This window comes from Muntiacus reevesi, chromosome 11 (genome assembly GCF_963930625.1).
Source record: "Muntiacus reevesi chromosome 11, mMunRee1.1, whole genome shotgun sequence".
Lineage (NCBI taxonomy): Eukaryota > Metazoa > Chordata > Mammalia > Artiodactyla > Cervidae > Muntiacus > Muntiacus reevesi.
Genome location: NC_089259.1, coordinates 73,555,795 through 73,575,948, shown reverse-complemented (window position 1 = coordinate 73,575,948; position 20,154 = coordinate 73,555,795). Strand labels below are relative to the sequence as shown.

At 44.1% G+C, this 20,154-nt stretch overlaps 1 protein-coding gene and 1 pseudogene across 1 annotated transcript in view; one reads left to right on the top strand and one right to left on the bottom strand.

The window, feature by feature from the left end:
* The window catches only part of PCCA (propionyl-CoA carboxylase subunit alpha), a 345,865-nt gene extending 344,949 nt beyond the window's left edge, over positions 1-916 (bottom strand). The window contains exon 1 of the mRNA XM_065902073.1: positions 775-916. Within this exon, the coding sequence (XP_065758145.1) occupies positions 775-879 (105 nt within the window). The 5' untranslated portion in view covers positions 880-916. The remainder of the gene's footprint in view (positions 1-774) is intronic.
* A 121-nt stretch (positions 917-1,037) lies between these two features.
* LOC136144232 (asparagine synthetase [glutamine-hydrolyzing] pseudogene) lies at positions 1,038-18,257 on the top strand (annotated as a pseudogene).
* The last annotated feature ends 1,897 nt before the right edge of the window (positions 18,258-20,154 follow it).

Below are 20,154 nucleotides of genomic sequence, written 5' to 3'. Positions count from 1 at the left end.
AGTCTTCGTTTAGAAATTACAAGAGACTCCATTCTGAAAACAAAGTGTCGAGAGTCACAAACACTCCAACGTGTAAGTCGGCGCTGCCACCATGAAACATGAGGAAATACACCGCAGAGATGCTGAGAACAAGACAAACATCAGCCTAACCACTACAGAGAAAAAAAAAAAGAAAAGAAAACTCGCAAGATGTGTATACAGTATAACGTGATGCAATGCAATTAAAATAGGCTCTCCATTCAAGTACAAGTAGTAGTCCATCCTGACATGGTACTTTAAAAGGTGAGGTAAAAGCAAAACCCTAACTCTTAACTGAGCAGCAGTTTAGGGTCTCTTCAAAGGAGGAACGAGGCAGGAGAAAATGGTAACTATAGTTACCATTCTAAGAACCCTTACAGATGCACCTGAAAAGCTCAGGAGACGCCAAAACCGCACGGCCCAAGAACGGGCGCGAAGGGCCTGGAAATTACAGCGAGGTGGCTGTCAGCGGCTCCCGAGGAAGCAGAAAACTCAACGCCGGCGGGCTCTTTGGGCCGCCCTGCCCTCCCTGATCCCCGGAGACACAGCAGGGATCAGGGATGCCGACTCTGACCCGCGCCTGGGCGAACTCCGCGGGGAGGAGGAGCTCGGGGGAGGTGGGAGCGCAGACCGGCCCGGGGTGGATCGGATCCCGGAGCCCGAGGTGCGCTCTCCGCAGCACCGGCCACCGCCAGTTGGTGCGGGGCAGACGGCCCAGAGAAGCCCAGGCCCACGAGGAGTCCCGTCGCTCCTCACCTTCACGGTCCACAGCGACACGCTCCGCATCAAAGGCTGCGGCCACCGCTGTCCGCGCCGTCCCGCAGTGGCCAGCGCCACCGCCCCGGTCCAGAGCCCCGCCATGGCCGCCCCTGCAGACCAGAGCTCGGCTGACCTCTCACCCCGGCGAAGGGGGCGGAGAGGGGAGCGCCGCGGCTGCGGCCAATCACGAGCCGCGGATCCAAGGCCCCGGCCCCGAGGCGGGCAGGGGCGGGGCCCGGAGCCACTAGCCCAACCTCTGCCGGAGGCAGCAGGGCGGCTGGGCCCGCAGAGAAGCCCGACCTGATCCCGGGGATGAACCAAGCCGTGAGGACACGCGAGAATTCCGGCTGCCGCTGACCCGCGCCTGCTTAGGGTAAACCCCGACTGCACCAGCGTCCGCCTGGCAACCTGCACGCAATCCTGCCAGCGATCGTCATTAAGTCACCTCCGCCCTTGACCACCCTCGGCCTAGGCCCACGGTAATGTTTTGAATGCCCTGAGTTTCAGTTCAGTTCAGGTCAGTTCAGTCGTGTCCGACTATTTGCGACCCCGTGGACTGCAACACGCCAGGCCTCCCTGTCCATCACCAACTCCCAGAGTCTACTCAAACTCATGTCCATCTCATCCTCTGTCGTCCCCTTCTCCTCCTGCCTTCAATCTTTCCCAACATCAGGATCTTTTCCATTGAGTCAGTTCTTCGCATCAGGTGGCCAAAGTATTGGAGTTTCAGCTTAAGGATCAGTCCTTCCAATGGCTATTCAGAACTAATCTCTTTTAGGATGGACTGGTTGGATCTCCTTGAGATCTCTCAAGAGTCTTCTCCAACACCACAGTTCAAAAGCATCGGTTCTTCGGAGGTCAGCTTTCTTTATACTCCAGCTCTCACATCCATACATGACTACTGGAAAAACCACAGGTTTCACTAGCCAGACCTTTGTTGGCAAAGTAATGTCTCTTCTTTTTAATATGCTGTCTAAATTGGTCAATGCTTTTCTTCCAAGGAGCGAGCATGTTTTAATTTCATGGCTGCAGTCACCATTTGCAGTGATTTTGGAGCCCCAGAAAATAAAGTCTGTCACGGTTTCCATCATTTCCCCATCTATTTGCCATTAAGTTATGGGACCAGATGCCATGATCTTAGTTTTCTGAATGTTGAGCTCTAAGCCAACTTCTTCACTCTCCTCTTTCACTTTCATCAAGAGGCTCTTTAGTTCTTCACTTTCTGCCATAAGGGTGGTGTCATCTGCATATCTGAGGTTACTGATATTTCTCCCAACAATCTTGATTCCAGCTTGTGCTTCATCCAGTCCAGCATTTCTCATGATGCACTCTGCATATAAGTTAAATAAGCAGGATGACAATATACAGCCTTGACATACGCCTTCCCCGATTTGCAACCAGTCTGTTGTTCCATGTCCAGTTCTAACTGTTGCTTCCTGACCTGCATACAGATTTCTCAAGAGGTGAGTCAGGTGGTCTGGTAACTCCCATCTCTTGAAGAATTTTCCACAGTTTGTGGTGATCCACACAGTCAAAGGCTTTGGCATAGTCAATAAAACAGAAATAGATGTTTTTCTGGAACTCTCTTGCTTTTTCGATGATCCAATGGATGTTGGTTATTTGATCTCTGCCTTTTCCAAAACCAGCTTAAATATCTGGAAGTTCATGGTTCACATATTGCTGAAGCCTGGCTTGGAGAATTTTGAGCATTACTGTACAAGCATGTGAGATGAGTGGAACTGTGTGGTAGTTTGAGCATTCTTTGGCATTGCCTTTCTTTGGGATTGGGATGAAAACTGACCTTCTCCAGTCCTTTGGCCACTGCTGAGTTTTCCAAATTTGCTGACATATTGAGTGCAGCACTTTCACAGCATCATCTTTTAGGATTTGAAATGGCTCAACTGGAATTCCATCACGTCCACTAGCTTTGTTTGTAGTAATGCTTCCTAAGGCCCACTTGACGTCACATACCCGATGTCTGGCTCTAGGTGAGTGATCACACCATCATGATTATCTGGGTCATGGAGATCTCTTTGGTATAGTTCTTCTGGGTATTCTTGCCACTTCTTCTTAATATCTTCTGCTTCTGTTAGGTCCATACCATTTCTGTCCTTTATTGTGCTCATCTTTGCATGAAATCTTCCCTTGGTATCTCTAATTTTCTTTTTTTTTTTTAAGTCACTAAGTCGTGTCCAACACTTGCAACCCCATGGACTGTAGCCTGTCAGGCACCTTTGTCCATGGGATTCTCCAGGCAAGAATACTGGAGTGGGTTGCCATTTCCCTCTCCATATAATTTTCTTGAAGAGATCTCTAGTCTTTTCCTTTCTATTGTTTTCCTTTCTTTGCATTGATCACTGAGGAAGCCTTTCTTTTCTCTCCCTGCTATTCTTTGGCACTCTGCATTCAAATGAGTATATTTTTCCTTTTCTCCTTTGCCTTTCACTTCTGTTCTTTTCACAGCTATTGTTAAGGCCTCCTCAGACACCCATTTTGTCTTTCTGCATTTTTCTTGTGGATGGTCTTGATCCCTGCCTCTTGTATAGTGTCACGAACCTCCATCCATAGTTCTTCACTCTATCAGATCTAATCCCTTGAATCTATTTGTCACTTCCACTGTATAATCATAAGGGATTTAATTTAGGTTATACCAAATGGTCTAGTGGTTGTCCCTACTTTCTTCAATTTAAGTCTGAATTTGGCCATAAGGAGTTCATGATCTGAGCCACAGTCACTCCCGGTCTTGTTTTTGCTGACTGTATAGAGCTTCTCCATCTTTGGCTGCAAAAAATATAATCAATCTGATTTCAGTGTTGACCATCTGGTGATGTCCCTGTGTAGAGTCTTCTCTTGTGCTGTTAGAAGAGGGTGTTTGCTATGATCAGTGTGTTCTCTTAGCAAAAGTCTATTAGCCTTTGCCCTGCTTCATTCTGTACTCCAAGGCCAAATTTTCCTGTTATTCCATGTGTTGTCTGACTTGCTACTTTTGCATTCCAGTCCCCTACAATGAAAAGGACATCTTTTGGGGATGTTAATTCTAGAAGGTCTTGTAGGTCTTCATAGAACCATTCAACTTCAGCTTCTTCAGCATTACTGGTCAGGGCATAGACTTGAATTACTGTCATATTGAATGGTTTGCCTTGCAAAAGAACAGAGATCATTCTGTCGTTTCTGAGATTGTATCCAAGTACGGCATTTCGGACTCTTTTGTTGACTATGATGGCTACTCATCCCTTTCTTCTAAGGGATTCTTGCCCACAGTAGTAGATATAATGGTCATCAGAGTTAAATTCACCCATTCCAGTTCATTTTAGTTCGCTGATTCCTAGAATGTCGACATTCACTCTTGCCATCTCCTGTTTGACCACTTCCAATTTGCCTTGATTCATGAACCTAACATTCCAGGTTCCTATGCAATATTGCGCTTTACAGCATCGGACTTTACTTCCATCACCAGTCACATCCACAACTGGCTGTTGTTTTTGCTTTGGCTTAGTTCCTTCATTCTTTCTGGAGTTATTTCCCCACTGATCTCCAATAGCATATTGGGGACCTACCGACCTGGGGAATTTATCTTTCAGTGTCCAATCTTTTCACCTTTCCATTCTGTTCATGGGGTTCTCAAGGCAAGAATAAGTTATACAATACAAACTGTAAGAATACAATACAATACAAACAATAAGAATACAGGACCAAACTAAGGTCCTGTATGTTTGAAGGTGCATATTGCAAAGCACCAAACCAAGGTAAGTATTTGGACAAGTGCTATAACATATATAAAAAATGCTCTAGGTCTAGAAATCAGAGATCCCAGCTCAAGCCCTAACTCTGCTGCAAATACTAACATATGCATGTCCGAGGAATTACTCATAACCAGAGTCAACTGCTCTTGCTTGCAAGTGGGCACCCTTATTAACACAACTACTAAGGGCCAGACCTTGCTAGAGGCCTCAAATTTTGTCTCGTTTAATCTTTACAAGAACCCTATTGGCCTACACAGTTCCCATTTTAAGAACCGAGTTTATAGAGAGAAAAAGTTACTTAACTAGTAAGTACTGAGACTATATACTATGGGCTTCCCTTGTGGCTCAGCTGGTAAAGAACCCACCTGCAATGCAGGAGACCTGGGTTCGATCCCTGGGTTGGGAAGATCCCCTAGAGAAGGGAAAGGCTACCCACTCCAGTATTCTGGCCTGGAGAATTCCATGGACTGTATCATCTGTGGGGTCACAAAGAGTCGGACACAACTGAGCAACTTTCACTTTCACTTTTCAGTGAAACTAGGGTTTGAATCCAGGTCTGACTATATTCAGGGATGGAACTTTTGTTTCATTAGGAGCATTTTCCAACGTGCACAGAAGGAAGAAAAGACCCCTATGGTCACCCAGGCACATGTGACACAGCTTCAACAAACCAACCTTCTGTCAGTCTTGTCTCACCTTTCCCCCCTGCCTATTTTGTGCTGGAGTATTCTGAAGCAAACCTCAGACACCAGATCCTCTCACCCTACATGCACATGTGCCAGTGTCAAGGGCTCCCTCAGAACTATTTTGCTTCTCCTACAGCGACTCTTTGACAGCCTTACAAAGCTGGGAATGACACAGAATGTCTTACAACATGGCAAGTGCCAAAAGGAATGCAAACAGTTTAAGGACGGCCTAGAGGTGACACTTAATGGAATTTTAAAATGCTAAGCAGGAACTGTCATGACTGTTGTCATGACACACAAAATAGAAAGTAGTATCAGTTTCACAGGATCTCTCATTTAGGTGTCTTAAGGCTGGACTCACTTCCTACCCAGGATACCTGGTTTTTTTTTTAATCCCTCCCCTTTTTACACTTTGGATGGATTCTCCCTGGATCCTATGTGTTTTATCTTACAGACATTTCTTTAAAGGCGCCAGTGGCAGAAACTACCTGTTCCATAGGTACTATTCTCCACTCTTTCCTGTAGTGAGAGCGCGCCTGAGCCTCAGCTGAGCACACGGCCACCCAGGTACAGGCTGCACTGTCAGCCCTCTCTAACAGAGTGTGGGCTTGTGCCCAAGGAGCACCTGACGGAGCGCAAGGACTGTGCCCTTAAGAGCAGACATTACCTGGCTAACAAAGATCCACCTAGTCAAAGCTGTGGTTTTTCCAGTGGTCATGTACGGATGTGAGAGTTGGACTATAAAGAAAGCTGAGCACCGAAGGATTGATGCTTTTGAACTGTGGTGTTGGAGAAGACTCTTGAGAGTCCCTTGGACTGCAAGGAGATCCAACCAGTCCATCCTAAAGGAAATCAACCCTGAATATTCATTGGAAGGACTGACGCTGAAGCTGAAATGCCAATACTTTGGCCACCTGATGCAAAGAACTGACTCACGGGAAAAGACCCTGATGCTGGGCAAGACTGAAGGCAGGAGGAGAAGGGGACGACAGAGGATGAGATGGTTGGATGGCATCACTGACTCAATGGACATGAGTTTGAGTAAGCTCTGGCAGTTGGTGATGGACAGGGAAGCCTGGCGTGCTGCAGTCCACGGGGTCAGCAAAGAGTCAGACACAACTGAGCAACTGAACTGAACTGAACTGAAAAGAGAAGAGTAGGGACATGCCTTCCATTTTCTCTTCCCTCCTTCCTGAAAGAAGACATCGTGGAGGTGCTGGAGCAGCCACCTTAACCCGTGAGATAGGAGAAGCCAAGGTTCCTGACACTGTGCAGCCATCTTATCAGTCTTCTACCGCTTAATGCATGGACTCTTATGTGACAGAGAAATGAACTTTTATCTTGCTTAAATCATTGCTATTTCTGTCTTTACTACAGCAACCAAAACTGTACCCTCACCAACTCATAAGGGAAACGTTGAAAAGTAAAACCTGATATATATGGTGATAACTCAGTGGTGACCACCCCAATATAGCAAACAAGAAGGTGAATACTCGTGACCCCTTATGCCATGGTCTTTCAAAGTCTTGAATAATATTCTTGTCGCCTCCTTTGATACAGTCTGTAAGTCTACTACAGTGTTTTCCAAGGAGTATAATTGGCATTTTTGAACTGAATAGCTCTACCTTCTCTGAGCTATGCCATGCATTCTGGGATATTTATCATCTCCAAAACCCACTTCCTGTTACCACAGTCTGAAAATAGTTGTTTCATATATTTGGTCCAATTTTCTATTTATCTCTAGTGGTGAAGTGAAAGTGTTAGTCACTCAGTCGTGTCCGACTCTTTGTGACCCCATGGACGGTAGCCCACCAGGCTCCTCTGTCCATGAAATTCTCCAGGCAAGAATACTGGCGGGGGGTGCCATTCCTTCTCCAGGCGATCTTTCCAACCCAGGAATCAAACACGGGTCTTCTCCACTGCAGGCAGACTCTGTACCGTCTGAGTCACCAGGGAAGCCCTATTCATAGTAGGGAAGTTCCAGTTACCCCAACTGGAATCAGTCTGGAACCACTTACTCTGCCTTTGCCAGAAATAATAAATCCCTCAGAATTTGGAAAGCATTTTTACATCATCTTCTTGCTTCCAGAGCTGCTCTGGAGACGTCAGATGCCAATCTTTGCTGTGATGCCTTGTATCTTATTACAAGACATGGCCCTACTGTTGTGTGGTGTGTGTGGAGCCAAGGGAAGCTGGGGTGTAAATCAGAGAGACATGAGCAGCCACATGGGCAACAAACGGTATGAACCATTCCAAAGTTGGACACCCTAACTTTGAGCCACATACATATATTTGGCCCTCCCTAAGTGGGAGCACTTACAGACTAGGTAAATGGGAGCAGAAATTACGTTTTCCCCAGATCCGCTGCATTACATGATTCTTGGTTAGAGGTAACCAAAAGAGGGCCTTCTAAGATACTCAGAAAGCAGGAGCAAAGCAGCAGCCAACACTCCCAGGTTATCACCGTAAAGTGAGGAGCAGTTTCCGAGAAGACCACGTGTCCTCAGCCTCCACGCTGCATCCAGCTTGTTTTTCTGAACTGCTAGCCCTGCTTACCACCAGCAACCCCAGGCCCACCTCCAGACACTTAGCTGCAGACTCACAGGCCTGGGAGTTGTCTGCAGCAACTGCTTCCCGCTCGGCTCTCTGTGAGAATCTTCCAATTCCTATCTGGCAGTCAGCCAGGCTTAGCTTCTCACCTGCCACAGCTCCTCCAACCTGTCCAAGTTGTCTACCAATGCTTCAGGTGGACTCGTGTAATCACTCTTTCTCTGACAGTACCTGCAGCCACCGATGAAGGTGAGTATGTACTGCGGGAAGGGAAAATCCCAGAATTTTCAGGCAATACTTCTAGCTCTGAATTGGCACTAATTCCTAGAGACCCAAAGTGCTATTGTGTTCTCTCGTAAAAGCAGTCTTATGGAAGTGTACTTCCTCAACTGAACCTGGACTGGTACACTAGTGAGAAGGTGAGAAGTCATGCATAACTCTGTTGAGTGAAGAAGGGGTCAACTGTGGCAGAAACTGCTAGCTGTCCCCTAATATCCATCTTCCTCTTGCTTCTTTAGTCAAAGAACTCTCACAGTTTTAGCTGGGCACATAGCCTTCAGGGAAGAACTACATTTGCCAACCTCCATCACAGTAAGAGGTCTTCCCCAGTGGCTCAGTGGTAAAGAATCTGCCTGCCAATGCAGGAGATGCAGGTTTGCACCCTAGGTGAGGAAGATCCCCTTGAGTAGGAAATGACACCCACTCCAGTATTCTTCCCTGGGAAATCCCATGGACAGAGGAGCCTGGCAGGCTACAGGCCATGGGGCCACAAAGAGTTGAATGCGACTTAGCAACTGAGCCAAGCAACAACAATCACAGCAAGAGTGGCTAGCTTATTAAGTTGTGGCCAAGGGGATGTAAGCAGAAGGGTTGTGGGCAACCTCTGGGTTGTATCCATAAAGGAAAGGGACATGCCTTCCACTCTCCCTCCCCCTCTTCCCAGTTTGCCAGATGGCGGGCATAAGGGTGGGGGTGAACCTGTCCTCTTAAATGCTAAGAAGGAAGTCAGGTATTGAGGAAGACAAAACTATATCCAAGGAACTCCCTAGGTACTGACCCTGGAGCTGCCATGTCAGCCGTGGAATGTTTGCTCAGATTTTTATGCAAAGGAGAAAAACACTGTATCCTATTTAAGTTACTGTATTTTGTTTTGCCTTTGTTACAGTAGCCAAATGTGCACCCTAATAGAACACAACTCTTATGTCCAGGCCCTCTCCATTTAAAAGTATAGAGTGTACTCAACAACAACAACAAAAAATTAAAAAATGAAGCAGAAGACCTAAGTAGACATTTATGCAGAGAAGACATACAGGTGGCCAATAGGCACACGAAAAGATGCTCATCATTGATACTTAGTAGAGAAATGCAAATAAAACTACAGAGATATACTGGTCAGAATGGCCACTGTCAAAGAAGCAAGTAATAAATGCTGGAGAGGGTGTGGAGAAAAGGGAAGCCCCTACCCACCACACACACTGTTGGTGGAATGTAAGCTGGTGCAGCCACTATGGGGAACAGAATGGAGGTGCCTTAAAAAACTCAGACTACAGCCACCATGTGATCCAGCAGTGCCACTTCTGGGTATATATTCAAAGGAAATGAAAACAGAAAATTGAAGAGAGATCTGCACTCCCATGTTCACTGAAGCATTTATTCACAACAGCCAAGATGCAGAAATAACCTAAGTGTCTATCAACAAAGGAATGGATAAAGATATGGTATATAAAGAGAAATAACCCCACACGGAGAAGGACAAATACAATATGGTATCACTTCTATGTGGAATCTAAAAAATAAGAAAATATGTCAAAGTCATAGAAACAGTAGAAAAGTATCTGCCAGGAACTAGGGCATGGGAGGAAATAGTAAGAGACTGGTAACAGGGTGCAAACTTTTCAGCAATAAGATGAGAATCTAATGTAAAACATGGTGACTATAGTTGATAACTCGGTAGTCGATAACATCATGTAACTGAAATTTGCTAAGAGAATACAATTTAATTGTTCTTACCACACAAAAAAGTTATATATATATATGAGGTAATGGATGTGTTAATTACCTAGATGGGCAGAAATCCCTTCACAATATATGTGAAAGTGTTCATCTCACAGTCATGTCTAACTCTTTGCAACCCCACAGACTATATATAGCCCACCAGGCTCCTCTGTCCATGGAATTCTCCAGGCAAAAATACTGGAGTGTTACCATTTCCTTCACCAGGGGATCTTCCTGACACAGGGATCGAACTTCACCACCCAGATGACCTTCAATCCTTAGGCAATATAGAAAGGACAAAGAATTCTCAACTCTAGTTAAAACTTTTAGAAACTCTTGCACTTGCTTGGCCTCAACTGTTTTGTTGACCTTTTGTTTTAATGACAATGAAGTCAGTCCCATAGATGGGACTGACTCTGAACCTAGGGCATCTTATCTACCTAGGACTGTTGCCCCAATTTTAGACTCTGCCTTATTATAGGCTGATATAGCCAAATATTGCAAATGACTCATATGATACTCAGTTTTGAAATTTTTAAAAATGATGCTAAAGTATATTTAACATAAAATTAACCATTTTAACCATTTTTAAGTGGACAGTTCAGTGGCATTAAGTACAATGACACTGTACAACCATTACCACCTTCCATCTCTAGAATATCTTTCATTTTGAAAAACTGAAACTTTGTACCAATTAAAAACCAATTCCTCACCTCCCCCTCCCCCACCAGCCCCGGGCACCCCCCATTTTACTCTGTCCCTATGAATTTGACTACTCTACGTATCTCGTGTAAGTGGAATCAATACATAGCTGTATCAACCAGATGCGAGTATCTTTTCCAAAATATCCTTCAGAACAACCCTATTCACTCTTTAAAACTGAGGCTTCATCTTCTGAAAGAGACATCCAAAAAACAATGCCCATGATGGCAATGGAAAGAATGTTACAGGCACTATTAATAACTAACATAGCAGTTAAACTCTGCAGCCTCTATCCTTGCATTTTTGTTTCTTAAGTGAGGAGAAATAAGCCCCATCTTGAATCAACAAGACTGTTCCTGCCAGAGACCTCACCCTGAGAGTTCTTAGGAATCTCCCAGAAGCAGAAAACAGCCTCCACTGAAGACTATCAACAAACAAATGACTGTGTGAAAGAGACAGCCCCAGACATGAAAAGTTAGGGAACTGGTGCTACACACTGTCACACTTCAATCTGTATGCAAGTTTCCTTAATTTTCCTAAATATTTTCCTTCACCTTTGTTGGCTTAAGGTTCTGAATTGTTGGCAAACAGCTCATTATCTGTAAGCAATGGTTTGCTAAAGCCAGATAGAACCAGCTTAAGAAAATCAATTATGAAACTGTCAGGAATCTTGCCAGACTGATGTTAAATTCTTGGTAGCCTGAGATCAGCCTGTGGAAATATTAATACAATGGAAATCAGAAAACACTACAAACCATGGCCCCAGTCACTCCCACTCTCCCAGAGAATCTCCTGTTAAACATTTACTAACACACCACTGCCTCAGTTCAGTTCAGTTACTCAGTCGTGTCCCACTCTTTTTGACCCCATGGACTGCAGCACGCCAGGCTTCCCTGTCCATCACCACCTCCCGGAGCTTACTCAAACACATGTCCATCGAGTCGGTGATGCCATCCAACCATCTCAACCTCTGTCGTCTCCTACTCCTCCCACCTTCAATCTTTCCCAGCATCAAGGTCTTTTCAAATGAGTCAGTTCTTTGCAGCAGATGGCCAAAGTATTAGTCCTTCCAATGAATATTCAGGGTTGATTTCCTTTAGGATTGACTGGTTTGATCTCCCTGCTGTCCAAGGGACTCTCAAGACTCTTCTCCAGAACCACAGTGTGAAAGCATCAATTCTTTGGCGCTCAGCCTTCTTTATGGTCCAACTCTCACATCTGTACATGACTACTGGAAAAACCATAGCTATTCGGACATTTGCTAGCAAAGTGATGTCTCTGATTTTCAATACACTGTCGAGGTTTGTCAGTGTTTCTTCCAAGGAGCAAGCATCTTTTAATTTCATGGCTGCAGTCACAGTGATTTTGGAGCCCAAGAAAATAAAGTCTCTCACTGATTCCATTTTTTTTCCCCATCTATTTGCCATGAAGTGATGGGATCAGATGCCATGATCTTAGTTTTTTGAATGTTGAGTTTTAAGCCAGCTTTTTTACTCTCCTCTTTCACCTTCATCAAGAAGCTCTTTAGTTCCTCTTTACTTTCTGCCATTAGGGTGGTGTCATCTGCATATCTGAGGTTACTGATATTTCTCCCGGCAATCTTGATTGCAGCTTGAGATTCATCCAGTCTGGCATTTCGCATGATGTACTCTGCCTAGTAGTTAAGTAAGCAGGGTGACAATATACAGCCTTGACGTACTCCTTTCCTGATTTTGAACCAGTCTGTTGTTCCATGTCCAATTCTGTTGCTTCTTGACCTGCATACAGGTTTCTCAGAGGCAGGTGAGGTGGTCTGGTATTCCCATCTCTTTAAGAATTATCCACAGTTGTTGTGATCCACAAAGTCAAAGGCTTTAGTGTAGTCAATGAAGCAGAAATAGATGTTTTTCTGGAATTCTCTTGCTTTTTCTATGATCAAGGATTTTTCTATGACCCAATGGATCATGAGATTTGTTCTCATGAACAAATAATAAAAAATAAAATTAAAAAATTTATTTAAATAAATGAAGGAAGAAATAGATGGTGTATATTCAGGGGTTCTCTCTCCCTTATACACCTTAGGAGACTGGCACATCACTTAAGCTCAACTCTGAGCTCTTTTGTTTTACATCTAGCTCGTGGTTTCTCTACTATGAATTCAGTCACTGTAACTGGACCAAAGCGGTTTCCCTGATAGCTCAGTTGGTGAAGAGTCAGCCTCCAATGCAGGAGACCCTGGTTCGACTTGTGGTTGGGAAGATCCGCTGCAGAAAGAATAAGCTACCCAATCCTGTGTTCTTGGGCTTCCCTTGTGGCTCAGCTGGTAAAGAATCCACCCGAAATGCAGCAAACATGGGTTTGATCCCTGGGTTGGGAAGATCTCCTGGAAAGGGGAAAGGCTACCCATTCCAGTATTCTGGCCTGGAGAATTCCATGGACTATATAGTCCATGGGGTTGCAAAGAGTCAGACACAACTGAGCGACTTTCACTCACTGGACCAAAGCTGACGAGTGACTTGAGGTGGAGAACACTTACTTCCCATGAAAATTTTGGGCTGAAAACTAGCTCTTAATTCCTTTTACACCTTGTTTGGCTCCAAAGCAGAATATTTCTCAGTGGAGGTGGATGGGAAACGCAGACCATTTCTCAACCTTGCCTGTAGAAGGCAGGCATCACTGCTTGGAAGCACAAGCCTGCACAACTGTGCACAGCCCGGCGTTTAATTCCTGTCATCACAAACTACCGCTCCCCCAACTGGCAGTGGTCCCAGCTGTCCGCCTCTAGCCACAAGGTGCCCTCACTCTAAGCATGTAAATCTATCAGTCTGCTGGGTTTAAATTACAACAGAAACGCTTTTCTCATGTCTAGGTTATAAAGAAATGGACATTTTTTTTTCTTAAACGTATATTTTCATTTTTTTACACTGAAATAACTCATCTATTTGGAGTATATTTTAATGAAAATTAAAGGGAATGTAGGGCTTCCCAGGTGACTCAGTGGTAAAGAATCTACCTGCCAATACAGGAGATACAAGAGACATAGGTTCAATTCCTGGGTCAGGAAGAACTCCTGAAGTAGGAAATGGCAACCCATTCCAGTATTATTACCTGAAAAATTCCATGGACAGAGAAGTCTGGCGGGCTACAGTCCATGAGGTTGCAAAGGATCAGACACAACTGAGCAACTGAGCACACACACATATACCTGTAAAGGGAATGTAAATCCAAATACATATATTTTTCCAAATGGCTCTCCAGTCATGTTAACACCATTTTCAACTTTTTAAGTTAATCTCTTTCCTCAATGATATAAGATGCTACCTTTCTCAAATGCTAAATTTCCACAGGTACTCGGAACTATTTCCACTGGTTTGTCTATCTAGCCAGGCATCAACACCCACACGTTTGAATTATAGGGTCTTTATAGTATTTTTTAATATGGAGTAAAGGTAGCCCCTTCTCATTGCTCTTCCTTTTGAAGACTTTGAAAGGTGTGTGAGTGTGTGTGTGGGTGCATGCTAAGTAACTTCAGTTCTGTCTGACTCTTTGCAACCCTATGGACGGTAGCTCCGTCAGGCTTCTCTGTCCATGGGATTCTCCAGGCAAGAATACTGGAGTGGGTTACCATGCCCTCCTCCAGGGGATCTTCCTAACCCAGGGATCGAACCTGTGTCTCCTGCGACTCCTGCACAGCAGGCAGATTCTTTACTACCGAGCCACCAGGGAAGCCCCTTTCATAGGTACTCCTAAGCAGGAATGATACAAATAAATTCCTTATTTATTTTTCCATTTGAAGTTTAGGATCCAGTGCCAGGAAAATTTTTGCCAGTATCTTTTTGGGGAATTACGTTAAATTTGTATACTAACCTCAGGAGGTTTGACTTACTTATGACGTTAAATGCTCCTATCGAAGAACAAGGAATGTGTTTTTTATTTTTGTTGAACCCTACTTTTGTGATTGTTCAAGATGGCTTCAAAACCTTTCTCATATAGGCTTTGTGCGTAATCTTTCAAAGCACAGTGACCCTGTTCTGTGTGACTAGGTCGGTTGACTACAACGAATCATTATCAGCAGCTGGTCTCTATGAGGACAGGTGAGGAAGTGGACTGACTGACAGGGCAAAAGAAGAGCAAACGTCCTCTATGTCCTACTCTCCCTGGTCTTAGTTCCATGACCCCCCCCCCCCCGAAGATCTGTGTATGTGCACATCGCTGGCTATGCCATTATGCAGCACTCATTCAAATGCTGTCTTTAGTAAGCTTTACTGGACAATGTGGCTGAGCAGAAAGCGCAACGGGAAACAGACGTGAGTGAAATTTTGGATTTAGTGTATAACAGAGCTTTGGAGTTGGACCATTTTATACCCCATTCAGAGACTTCTGAAGAATACTTCTTCGGCCCAATGAGCTGATTCCAGCAAGAATCAAAGGAGGAATACCAAGCATCAGGAAAGTGATTTCCCAAAGGTGAAAGCAGGACTTCTCAGATACTGTCAGCTGTCTCTCTGTGAGAGATAGCTGAACTCCAGGTTAACTCCAGGTCTGCTTTACAACCTAACAGCATAACAGAGTATATAAAATAAGGAAATATAGGAGGAAAGGGAAAAGCCAATTTTTTTCCTCAAATCCTCCAGCTCCTCTTTAGCTCAGAGAACAAAGGGGTTTACTCTGTGGGACCAAAAGCGACCTTGTGTTAATGTGTTCAGCCCTCTCTGTAGGTGCCATCATCTTAGCTGCCGTGGGTCCCCTGAGTTTCCCACAGGTTGACAAAATAAAAGGCCTTCTCTTCCCTAAGGTTTCCCTTGCTTTGAATCTTTCCTAATAGCCTTATTCCATCTTAAAACATACCAGAACATCCATAAAATGGGGAACTCTGTACCTGTAAAAAGGAATGCAGAGGATTCCCCAGTGGTCCAGTAGCTAAGAATTTGCCTGACAGTGCTGGAGACATTCATTCGATCCCTGCTGGGGAAGATTCCACATGTTGTGGGGCAACAAGGCCCACGCACCACAACTACTCTACGCACCCTAGAACCCGTGCTCCACAACAAGAGAAACCACTGCAGTGAGAACCCCCACACTACAGTGAAGAATGGCCCCTACTCGGTGCAACAAGAGAAAGCGTGCGCACAGCAACAAACACCCAACACAGCCAAAAATAAATAAAAATTTTTAAAGAAAATCTCTATATACAACAGGAGAACGATTGCCAGGATATATGGTTGAGAGAAAAATCCAGGTAGATAAACTGTGTACAATTTGTTAGCATTTATCTAAAAAAAACAACTGCAGATATAGATACTTGTGTGTGTGCACGCTCAGTCATGTCCAACTCTTTGCGACCCCATGAACTGTACCCTGCCAGGCTCCCCTGTCCGTTGGATTTTCCAGGCAAGAATCCTGGAGTGGGTTGCCACTTCCTGCTCCAGGGGATCCTCCCGACCCAGGGATCGAACCCGAGTAGCCTACACTGGCAGGCGGATTCTTTACCACTGAGCCCCCTGGGAAGCCCAGATATACACACACAGGTAACATTTACACGAGAAACAAACAATGGAGACGGTCCCCCACCCCTGCCCCTGTCCCACCAGCCTGGTCGGCGCATGCCTGGAGATCCTGTAGGCTCACTGCGCCACGTGTGGCATCCCGATTCGCTGTGGCTGTGATGACTGTTCCTCTGGTCGGTGTATGATGGGTGGGAAGACTGCACACGAAGGTGCAGATGCACTGCATCCTTAGAATGTCAATGGCTACACCAGCTGCTGCTTCGGGTTTCCTGGTTGGCAGTAGTTGAGCAACCGTTTGGAAAGCAGCTAATCTGAGCAACGAAATATCCTTAATTGTAGGTTTGTTAACGATGGTGAGATCTTTCTCCACAAGGAAATAAAACACCATTTTAAATTTGATCACCAGACCAAAGCAGATGGTGAGATAATCCTTTGTCTTTATGGCAAAGGAGGAACTGAGCAGACAATTTGTATGTTAAATGGGTTGTACACATTTATTTTTTTGGATACTACCAATGAGAAAGTGTTGCTAGGCAGAGAGACACCTGTGCAGTCAGATCTTTCTTTACAGCCACAATAGAAGATGGATTTGGGGCTGTGTGTTCAGAAGCTAAAGGTCTTGTTAGTTTGAAGCACTCCACAACTCCTTTTTCAAAATGGAGCCTTTTTTTCCCAGCACACAATACAGTTTTGGATTTAAAGCCAAATGGCAAAGTAGCATCAGTAGAGATGAACTTTGTCCTGCCCTCTATAACAGATTTTGAAATAGAAATTATGAAGAGAGGTGAGGTGAACTGGAAACAGCTAGTGTGGACAACTCTTTCAAGGACTTTCACAATAAAGGAGAGTGAGAAACAGAACAGAAATACTACAGCATGTATGGATATGCATATACTATGAATGAAGAGAGGGGAAAAACTGATGACGCAAAAGACAGGAAACAGTGCTGACAACTAAAACTCAAACAGTGTATACCTGCTATGATTCCACTGGAATACAGTAATTAATGCTTGTCTAGGGAAACGAATTTATTCACGTTATTTTTTTCTATTTCATATACAGGCGTACTTCTGGATCTTTTGTGACAACGCTACTAAGAAACATTTGATGACAGATAGAAGGGATGGATGCTTTTAATCAGGAGACTTGCATTCCAAATTCTCTGCTGCTGCTGCCCTGATGTAGCAGCTAAAATGTGCCCAGTAGAATATGCGCCAGACATCTGCAACTTGCCTGGAAGACAGTCTCAATTTACTGGCTGCTAAAAGGTGGCAAATCATATGAGAGGAAACATCATAAAGTCCTTTTTAACTCTGAGTAGGGCATTCGGGTCCTGGACAAAGTCCTGTTTTACCTGGAAACTTATGACATTACAGCAGTCCATACTTCCGTAGATATGAACTGAGATACTGAACCTCCAAATACCTTTGGAAGAGCACAGATGCCATGGTGATCTCTGGAGAAGGTTCAGACAGACTTATACAGGAATACGTATATTTTCAAAAAAAATTTCTGCTATAAGCCAAAAAACAGTAAGAGATGTCTGAAGGAACTCTGTTTGTCTGATGTTCTACACACAGATCAAACTACTGCTGCCCACTTGCCTTGAACTGAAGATCCCATTCCTGGATCATTGATTTCCTTCCAATCAGTTGTCTCTGCAGCCAGAAATGAGAATACCAAAGAATGAGATAGAAAATATTTCCTGAGAGGGGTATTTAAGGACTCTAGCCTGATATATAAACAGATTCCCTGGTAACCAAAATCAGCCTTCAGCAATGGGATATCCTCAGTGAAGAATTTCTGGTTTGGGGGCTTCCCTGGTGACTCAGTGGTTATGAATCTTTACGCCAATATGGGGAGCACAGATTTGATCCCTGCTCTGGGGAAATCCCGCAAGCCTCGGAGCAGCTAAGCCCATGCGTCACAACTGCTGGGCCCATGCGCTGCAACTGCTGAAACCCAAGCACCCCGAGCCTGCACTCTGCAGCCTGAGGAGCGACCACAGCGAGAAGCCCGAGCACCACCACGAAGAGTAGCTCCTGCTCGCTGCAACTAGAGAAAGCCCATGCACAGCAACGAAGACCCAGTACAGCCAAAAAGATAGATAAATAAAATCTTTAAAAAAAATTCTTGTAAAATAATTAGCCTCCAACTAATAAAAATAAATGGAAAAAAAATTTTAAATAATAATAATAATTCTGGTCTAGGTTTTTACAGAAATACACTGAACATCAGGTTGATGATGCAGTGGATGGTTACTGCAGGACGAATGCGTTCCTTCAGTCCTCCTAAGACTAAAGACAGCCATTGCTACCCTCAAATCACTGGATGCCACTACCCAGGCCAGGCTGAGAGGCTGATCAATTCCTGGATGCCAAAGCAGATCAATGCTACTGACCTTTCTGCCTGCACCTTGACCTACTCACAAGTCAGCTGACAAAGCGTAGGTGCTCTCTAAGCTGTAGACTGTCAGTGTTTCTTCTACTTGTGAAGGGTGGCGGGACTGGGGGCAGGGTGAAGGTGTAGTAGCGAGGGTCAACCTCCCAGACTTACTTGTACATTAAAAAATGAAAGTCTGGGGCTTCCCTGGTGGTCTAGTGTGGCTAAGACTGCGCTGTCAATGCAGGGGGCCAGTGTTTGATCCCTGGTTGGGGAACTGGATCCCACATGCCACAACTAAGATCAAAGATCCCATGTGCTGCAGTTAAGACCCGGCATAGCCAAGTAAATAAATATTTTTAAAAATGAAAGTCTCACATCTTAAAAAAAAAAAAAAAGGAAAAATTCAGAAGAAATGGTTACCAGTGGTGTGGAAGAAGAATTAGGATGGAGGAAACAGAGACAGAAGCCCGACACATTTTGCATACTTGACTCTGAAACTATGTAAATATTCTACATAGATCTAAAACAAAGTCAAAGAGTTAGAATTCTCTAAGCATCCAAAACAAAATGGAACAAGTAAAATCAGTTAGTGTCCTCTTAGCTACTAAATCCAATGCCCTGCTTCAGGGCACATTCAACTTAATTTGCCTTTGACATTGCTGAATGTTGACCCATTATTAAAATTCTCTTCCTTTTTGGCTTCTCTGAGACCAGTCTCTCCTGGTTTACCATTTAAGTCAAGTCTCTGATTTCACATCTTAGTATCCTTACTAGGCCCTCTTCTTCTACCTGTCCTTTTAATACAGGTAGTTCCCATTTCTCATTTACTTTTTTTAATCTATTGCCCACTCTCAGCAGTGAAACTATACACTCCCCTGGCTTCTATTAGACACATTCACCTCAATATGCGATTATAAGAAAATAAATTTAAGATCAATATGAGTTAAACTGCTGTAGGGAAATACTGTCACAGGAGATTCCATTTCAAGGGAAGTACACTAACAGTTTCTTCGAGTTAAGATGTTTCACACATCTATTAAATTCCAGGCTGGATGCATGAGACAGTGCTCGGGCCTGGTGCACTGGGAAGACCCAAAGGAATCGAGTGGAGAGGGAGGTCGGAGGGGGGATCGGGATGGGGAATACATGTAAATCCATGGCTGATTCATGTCAATGTATGACAAAAACCACTACAATAATGTAAAGTAATTAGCCTCCAACTAATAAAAATAAATGGAAAAAAAAATTCCTGTCCATTCCTCAAAACCCACCTCCCTCAGTTATTACTTCCTCTGTGAAGCCTTCTTAAGATTTCTCTGGCCAAAATTAATTAATACTTCCTCTTCATTCTGATAACATAAAATCTCTCTTATAATATTTATATATTTCTGGGTATGTGTTCTCCACTGCCTAGACTATAAACTTTTGAAAGCAGTGAAACTGGGTATATGATGCTAAGAAAGTAGTGGGGGAAAAAAGAAGACTAAAATGAGAAAAAGAAAGAAAAGAGTTGGAAGAACAGAGTTGAGCCCACAAGGAATTAAAGGCAAAATCAGGTAATTGTCTTTCCCAAGAGTAATATATAGGATAGTACGATCTCCAGCAGAGACACCTATTTAAAAGAGTTATATACTGAAGATTCATGAAACTCAAAAGAATCTAAGACTGAGACTGGCTAATTTCTGACCAACTGACAGAAGTTTTAAAAGGAAAAAATCCATACTTCACCAGTTAACACCAAGTTACTTTAACAGGGTCCAGTAAGCTAAAAAGGAGAAAATCCATACTTCACCAGTTAACACCAAGTTACTTTAACAGGGTCCAGTAAGC